This window comes from Lepus europaeus, chromosome 18 (assembly GCF_033115175.1).
Source record: "Lepus europaeus isolate LE1 chromosome 18, mLepTim1.pri, whole genome shotgun sequence".
NCBI classification, from domain to species: Eukaryota; Metazoa; Chordata; class Mammalia; order Lagomorpha; family Leporidae; genus Lepus; species Lepus europaeus.
Window position 1 is genome coordinate 24,066,328 of NC_084844.1, and position 7,968 is coordinate 24,074,295.

Genomic DNA, 7,968 nt, shown 5'->3' on the forward strand with positions numbered 1-7,968 from the left:
CCTCCTCTCGCACTGCGGCCGTGGGCTGTGTGGGAAGCACCCGCTGTGGCACCGCTATGGGCCACTTACCACTGCCCACTTCCTGCGAACACAGGTAAGTACAGCCCCCTGCCAGAGAAGAGGGAACTGAGGCAGAGGAGTTTTTTTAGAAGAAATTCCCAAGGGCACCCCGCTACTAAGGGGTGGAGGCAGAATTTGAATCCTGATCCCAAACCAAACTGGGACTTTGGGGCCAGTCACTAAAGAACTCTCCTACTCTCTGAAGCCGACCAGAGGGAACTGACCACTGAGCAGTAACCAGCTCCTCCCTCTGCCTCCCCTCTGCCCCCAGCCATAACTTGAGCGCAAAATGAGTGACCCGGGTCCTTCACTGTCACATGTGGGGGACCCTTCCCGAAGCTGGGCGACAGCAGCCTGAGCTCAAAGGCCCACCGTGCTTGCAGGGAGAGGGCACAGACGCGACACACGGCCAGCTCGGTAGCGCCAAGCACTGGCAAAATCGGCTCCCCCTGCCTTGGCGGCGTTGTTGATTACAATGACGGAAACCTACAATTAATTTTTTTAAACAAAATTCGAGGCTCCAGAACTCATCACTGGGGCTGATCCATCTTAAATATGAGGATGGGAAGGACAGGAAAAAACTGGCTGCTGGCTGCCCCTGTGATTGGCCACCTCCGCGGCGGTGTGGCCAAAGCAGGAACCCGGGGGTCACTGATGGGCTCTGCAGCATTCCCCGCAGAGTGCCGGGGTCCTCTGCTCCTCCACACCTGGGGCAAAGTTCCAGGAAGTTCACTGCTTGTCTTAGGAGGTGAGCTCAAGTTCAACATCTCCACCTCTGGCTCCAAGGAAACCACCCCCTGTCACGTGGCTTCTGGAACGGGTGCTGATCTCAGGATGGGTCCAGGGCACAGTCACGGGTAGAGAAGGCACAGGGAGCAGCAATCCCCACTCACCTTTGACCCTGTGCCCGGTAACGGGGGGCGGGGGGGGGGAGGCAGAGTCCGTCCTACTCCCCGCTCTCTGTTCCCTGGTTCCCTGCCACGGCCACCTCCCTGTGGGCCGTGCCACTTCTTCAAGGCGGGCTGTTTCTTCCTGGGTAGGAGTTCGCCTCCTCGTGCTAGATGGAGTGCCTTTGTCATCAGGGGGAGGTTGGGGAGACACGGGCATCTCCCAGGTCTTGCACACAGCCGGGCACACGGACACAGACCTAACAGCAGACACTTCCTGCCAGCAGGCACCAACCACCCCATGGCTTCCACTGCCACCCAAGAGGCCAGCGTGGCGAGCTCCTGCCTCAGACCCACTGCAGGCAGGGAGCTGGGAGGGGCCCGCGTCCTGCCCTGGCCCCTTCACTGGCCTTTGTCCTCCCGGTCATCAAAGAGGCTGGGGTTCTCGGCCAGCGTGGCGCGCACCTTTTTCTTCTCCTTGAAGCGGCCTGAGTTGGAGACCTTGACGTGCTTGCCCTTGGTGCCCTTGTCCACAATCTTCTCCAGGCGGCTGTTAAAGTCACTGCTGGGGGCGCCGGCGGTGGGCTCTGCGCTGGCCTCCGTCTGGACGTAGGAGTCCGGGATCTCATAGAGCACCTTGGGAGTGGATTTCTTTTTCCGGAGGAAGGTCAGCTTCCACCAGCCAACTTCAGTCATGGCGCTCCCCAAGCCGAGGCGGGCTTTCTGCTGAGCGAGGTGGAGGAGACATCCGTCAGTGGGGAAGTGGGTGGGTGCCCGGGGCCAGCTTGCTCTAGACTCATGATCACAAAGAATGGGGGCTGGCGGTGTGCTACAGGGGGTTCTCATATTGGAGCACCGGTCCCAGTCCCCACTGCTCTACCTTCAATCCAGCTCCCTGCTAATGTGCCTGGGGAAGCAGCAGAAGATGGCCCAAGTGCTTGGGCCCCTACCACCCACATGGGAGACCTGGATAGAGTCCCTGACTCCTGGCTTCAGTCTGACCCAGCCCCAGCTGTTGCAGCCATTGGGGGAATGAACTTGCAGATGGAAAATCTGTGTGTGTGTGTGTGTGTTTCTGTTACTCTGCCTTTCAAATAAATAAAATAGGTCTTAAGGGGATGGGGTTGTGGCACAGGGGGTAAAGCCACCACCTGCAACGCCAACATCCCATATTGGCACCAGTTTGGGTCCCGGCTGCCCCACTTCCAATCCAGCTCCCTGTTAATGGCCTGGGAAAAATGGTAGAAGATGGCTCAAGTGTTTGGGCCCCCACACCCACATGGGAAACCCAAATGAAGTTCCTGGCTCCTGGCTCTGGTCTGGCCCAGCCCTGGCCATTGAGGCCATCTGGGGAGTGAACCAGGGGATAGGAGATCTCTTTCTCTCCTTCTCTCTCTCTCTCTCTCTCTCTCTGTCTGTCTCTCCCTCTCTCTGTAACTCTGCCTTTCTTTCTTTCTTTCTTTCTTTCTTTCTTTCTTTCTTTCGACAGGCAGAGTGAACAGTGAGAGAGAGAGAGAGACAGACAGAAAGGTCTTCCTTTTTGCCGGTGGTTCACCCTCCAATGGCCGCCGCGGCCAGTGCGCTGCGGCCGGCACACCGCGCTGATGCGAAGGCAGGAGCCAGGTGCTTCTCCTGGTCTCCCATGTGGGTGCAGGGCCCAAGCACTTGGGCCATCCTCCACTGCCCTCCAGGGCCACAGCAGAGAGCTGGCCTGGAAGAGGGGCAACCGGAACAGAATCCAGCGCCCCGACCGGGACTAGAACCCGGTGTGCCAGCACTGCAAGGCAGAGGATTAGCCTGTTGAGCCACGGCGCCGGCCTCTCTGCCTTTCAAATGAATAAAATACAAATCTCTTTTTAAAAAAAATAAATAAAAGATCCACTATTTAAAAAAATAAGTCTTAAAAAAAAAAGAACTGAAGAATGACTTGATAGGAGGGCGGGATGTGCCAGGATTCCGGTGAGTGTGACGGACACTTCCAAAGAGTGCAAAATAAAGAGGGATCTGGAGCAAGGGCCACCAAGGGAACGTGGATAGGGAAGCTACAGAGCCAGCAGGGGCAGGGGGACAGCTGCACCCCATTGCCCTGTAGGGCTGTGGGAGCTTCGAGGTCTCCTGGTGCTGCAGGCAGGACACTGGCTTGCCCGGGTCACGTAGCATCAAGGCCTTTGACACTCACCATAGCCAAGACCTTCCCACTATATCACCAGAGCAGGTAGATGCTCATACATGGACAGACACGCCCTGTGCATTTTGCTTGGAATCCATTACAAAATTAAAGAGAATCTAATAGCAAGAGCGTGCGATGTGGACTTCCCAGTGGCGACAAGCCGAGTGCTAAGTTTCTCCTGAGGCAGAGGAGTGGGGACCTCAGGCTGGCCCTGTCCCAGCCTGGTGCCCTCTGGCCGGCTACTTCTCTGAGCTTCAGCTTCCTCCCCCATCCTGTCCAGCCTTGGCATTTAGCTCCGCTGTCAATCCCTGTGCTCAGAGGTGTGGACGCACTTGATGGAGTAAAACTCAGGGGTCTGGCAGTGACCACTGAGAGATGGCGCCCTCCCCCTGCTGGCCCTGCACAAGGACAGGAGGTTCCCAAGCAGCTGAAAAGCTGGAAGGTGCTTAGGTGGAGCTCTGAGTGTGTGTGCCGTCACCACAGGTTGTACCTTCCACGAGGGCACGCAGGCTTCTCCACGCATGAGCCGTGTGCCCTGACACACAGTGGCCTGTCTCAGAGACCACCCTGCCTTTCACTGATTCCCACAAGGTGCAGCATGAGCCAGTGGGTGCTCTGGGAGGCGAGGTCGCCTGGACGTCGCTGACGGCTGGCCAGGTGAGACAGGAGCAGGGGACAGCCGACCATGGGAATTAAGATCAGGGAAGGAGCAGGCAGAGGGATGATAATCAAGGCACTTGTGGGCCCGGAGAGATGGGTGGTCGGGTTCCCAGGACTCCTGGGTACCGGCTGTGAAGCTCTGGCAAGGAGGGTGCAGCGCGGTGACCACTAGGAAGCCGGGCGGGCAGCGGCCAGCCCCAGTAACAGCAAATAAATCCCTCACCGCCTTCACAGACCGATGGTCCTCACTACCTTTCCTAAAAAGATCCGAAAGGAATCCGCCCCGTGATGCATAGGGGTTTTCTTTTTTGTAGAGGGAAAAGAGGATCTCTTCTCCCCGTTACAGTTTTCTGATTTCCAGAATGTTCATAACGAGTATGGAGTTTTGTTTTGTTTTGTTTTTTACTTTTTGACAGGCAGAGTGGACAGTGAGAGAGAGAGACAGAGAGAAAGGTCTTCCTTTACCATTGGTTCACCCTCCAATGGCCGCCGCAGCTGGCGCGCTGCAGCCGGCGCACCGCGCTGATCCGATGGCAGGAGCCAGGTGCTTCTCCTGGTCTCCCATGGGGTGCAGGGCCCAAGCACTTGGGCCATCCTCCACTGCCCTCCAGGGCCACAGCAGAGAGCTGGCCTGGAAGAGGGGCAACCAGGACAGAATCCAGCGCCCCGACCGGGACTAGAACCTGGTGTGTCGGCGCTGCTAGGCGGAGGATTAGCCTAGTGAGCCACGGTGCAGGCCACGAGTATGGAGTTTTTAAGGGCAGAGCACCTTGAATTGAGGAAAGCAGATGCCGGCCTCGGTCGCAGGCCTGCATCCACCATGTCCCCCCCCTTCCCAGGGCACACCCACCCTGTGGGGGAAGCAGACCCCCTCTGCCAGCTGCTCGGTCCCCTTAGCTGGGCTCAAGCAGCAGGCGAGGCCACCAGGGAGATCCTGTGCAGCCCGCACTTAGAAAGGGAAGGAGAGCGTGAGAGTGGCGGGAGAAACAGGTCCCAGGCACCCCCTCCCGGAGAGCAGAGCGCACCCCGGGCAGCCTGAGAGGTTTGCTTTGGCAGCCTGCCCCTCCTGGGCTTAGCACAGCCTTGCACAGAACTTGGTGTTCCAGCATGGGCTTCTGGAAGGCGTCCTGGAGAAGGAGAGGGTGCTGGCTTGCTCTGTGGGTGCCCCCGTGGCTGCCTTGTCCGAGGCAAAGCCCACATTGGCTCCACCAGCGCCTATCTGCGGAGTAGAGGAAGAGAAGATCCAGCCCCTGCAGCTCCCTCCTCTGGCTGCCAGATGCCCCAGCTCCGTGAGGGACCGCGGCTTTTCCGGCGCTACTTAACGCATACCCGTTACAACGTGCATAGTTCAGGTTGGACTCCATGCGGCTTCAAGCCCCTTGGAGCGAAGGGAACCATGGATTGCAAAGAACTTGTCAAAAAAACATGGGGATGGGAGTTACCCTTGTACCCAGCCCAGGGCCTCCACCAAGGGGCCTCTGTGTGCTGGTGTCTCCAGGGTGCTTCCCGCCAGGCCACTGGGGTGCTGTGACATCCCAACTTCCCAGACACCCACAGTTGCAAAGAGCAAGGTTTCTATAGCCAGAGGCCCTAGCCCGGGGAACAGAAGGCCGGAGGGGACTTGGGGTCAGAGACTTGGGATTTCAAACAAAACCAGCATTTGGTGACAGCAGTGGACCCCACGGCCTGCTTTTGGAGGGCCCTGAGCTGGCCTCGCTGAGGGCTGAGCCCTTGCCCTGAGGCCTTGCAATCTGTGGGATGATGGAAACCAGCCCCTGAGGGCCTAAGGAGACAGCCTGCCACCCTCTGTCTTTGGCAGTCAGTACCATGGCATGCATGTGGGTGCCTTGGGACAGTCCCCCCAGCCCCTAGCCCAGCTGGGCTCTGGGAGCTGCACTGCAGGGCTCTGTCCAGACTGGGCCAGGCCCCTTCTGAGCTGGGACGAGTTAACCATTGACTGAGGCGGGGGCGGAGGGGTGGAGGTGCCCGGGAGAGGAGCGAGCCAGTTTCTGTGTTGGAAGACAAAACCCAGAACCTTCTCTCTCATCCCGCTGGTGAGCACCCCCAGGGGGGTAGATGGGACTGGGGTGCCCTGGGTAGGAGCAGGGAGAGATCCCTACCAGACTGGCAGAACACGGGGAGTCAGTGGCGGGCTGCAGTCCAAAACAGAGTTAAGTGGGAAGTGGTCTGGAGACAAACTTCCTGGGCAGGAGCTCGGCCTGGATAGCCTCCAAGGGCCCAGAAGGCTGAGTCTGCCTGGGTTCCCCTCCCCGCTGAGCCTTGGACACAGACCTGGGTGCCCCACCTGGGGACCGTGCCTTGGTTTCCCCACCCACCACCCACTCCCTGTACCTGTAATCCTGACTGCTCCGGGCTGGAGGCGAGACCTTCCCTTAGAAGGAGAGTAGGGGAGGCGGGGTGCCTGCGGGGCGCCGGGCGAGGTGGGTAGGAGCAGCTGTGTGTCAGGTGCAAGAGGAGCAGGTGCAGGAGCAGATACCTGCTCCGCTGCTGTGGCAGCTCCTGGAGTCAAGGTGAACCTGAAACCCAGCCCCTCCCGGCTAAGCAAACAGAGGCAGAGGCTGGCTGAAGCTGATGAATATTCATTACCCCAGAAATCCAATCCCAGCGCCCCTTCATCCAGCCTGAAGCCTGGGTCCTCCAGGGACCGGCCACACTGGAGGAAGGGATCCCAGGGGAAGCCTGGGGTGGGGGAGCCCGGGAGCCTCTCTCCTCAGTTTACCCATTCTTGGGTGTTTGGTTGCACCCCCTGGCTGTAGCCAAGATCACCCCACCCTGTTCACCCTCCAAAGGGACTCAGACGTGGCTCCAGCACCGACCACGACCACCGCCTGGACGTTGCCCAGGGCATAACCGGGAAAGAGTTAAGGGCCGCTGGCTGCTCCCTTTGTTGGGCTGGGCAGGACCGGGTGCACCCTAGCTCCCTTTGAACTCCCTGAGTCGAAACCAGTCCTGGTTAAACTGGTTGGCAGACCGGTTCCCAGGCTGTAGGCTCCGCCTGCCCCAAGCCTCAAAGCTGAGGCAGGTGCTAGGGAAGGGGCTGGGGGTCTCTCCTGCCCTGAAGGGCCCCACCTGGGGGGAAGAGGGAGACACCGGTCCCTCCTTGGGGTCTGAAACACCTTCATCCCACTCCTCTTCAACTGAAGATGGCCTCAGGATCCTTGAGATCATGTGCAAAACCCAGGGCGCCGATGCTCTGCATGGGACAATCAGACGCTCAGGGAACAGTGACAGTGACCTCCCTGTCCGCAAAGTGCCCTAAACTTGCAGCCATCTTGGAGAATGAGGCTTTGTAGCCGCCCCAGGTGGCTTGCAGGTGCTTGCATTTCACCCCCTAAGAGCATTGCTGCAGATTTGGCATCCCTAATGCTGCCCTGCCTGGACGCCCAACCCGCCCGCCAGCTGCCTTCCTCCAGGGACTGAATGTGCACCTGCCAGGCACAGAGGGAGGTCCTGGGCAGAAAAGAGGTGTAATACTCCCCTTCCCCTGGCTCCCCTGAAAGCTACAAATGCTCACTAGCCACCTCCCAAGCCTGGCCTGCCATCTCCAACCCTGGCTTCTCTGGGCCCCAGCATCTTGGGACTCTTGGGCGCCTACCCTTTCCTCCTAAACAGCACCCCGCCCTGAGATCGTCCGTGGGAGGGTCCACGGTGGGACCCACTTGGCCTGGCCCTTCCTCTGCTGCCCTCCAGCCCCTCCCCTCAGCCCTCCCGACGCTTCCAGAACATGGAGCCCTCTTAGCCTACCTTTCTGGAGGCACAGGCTGCCTGGGGGTGAGAAGAAGAGAACAGGCTGTGCTTCTAACCTAACCCTAACTCTAACCCTAACCCTAACCCTACTGTACTGGGAATGGTCTCCCTAACCCCCTGTGTAGCCTAAGACAAACTCCTATGCATCCTTCAAAACCTGAATTAACTATTATGCCTCCCACTCCAGCAGGAATTTTCATGTTTACTCATATACTTCTTAAAAAGAAAAAGATTTATTTACTTAGTTTGAAAGTCAGAATTACATAGAGAGAGAGAGAGAGAGAGAGAGAGAGATTTTATTTTTCATTTGCTGGTTGACTCCCCAGATGGCTGCAATGGCCAGCACTGGACCAGGCTGAGGCCCGGAGCGGGGAGCTTCACCTGAGCCTCCCATGTGGGTAGCAGGGCCCCATGCACTTGGAC

The 7,968-nt window shown here is 58.6% G+C and overlaps 1 protein-coding gene across 2 annotated transcripts; it reads right to left on the reverse strand.

Moving 5' to 3' along the window:
* Positions 1-547: 547 nt before the first annotated feature.
* Positions 548-6,302, reverse strand: PRR15L (proline rich 15 like). Of its 2 annotated transcripts, none has more exons than XM_062216527.1 (2): positions 6,130-6,302; positions 548-1,670 (listed from the first exon to the last, which is right to left on the reverse strand). In XM_062216527.1, the coding sequence occupies exon 2, from the start codon at positions 1,641-1,643 to the stop codon at positions 1,350-1,352; it is 294 nt and encodes a 97-aa protein (XP_062072511.1). In that variant the 5' UTR covers positions 1,644-1,670; positions 6,130-6,302; the 3' UTR covers positions 548-1,349. The 2 variants fall into 2 exon arrangements, with proteins under 2 accessions (XP_062072511.1, XP_062072510.1); XM_062216526.1 differs by having other exon boundaries at positions 548-1,673.
* Positions 6,303-7,968: the final 1,666 nt, after the last annotated feature.

Coding starts and splice junctions, on each gene's coding strand:
- PRR15L (XM_062216527.1), bottom strand. CDS start 1,643: ATGACTGAAGTTGGCTGGTGGAAGCTGACCTTCCTCCGGAAAAAGAAA.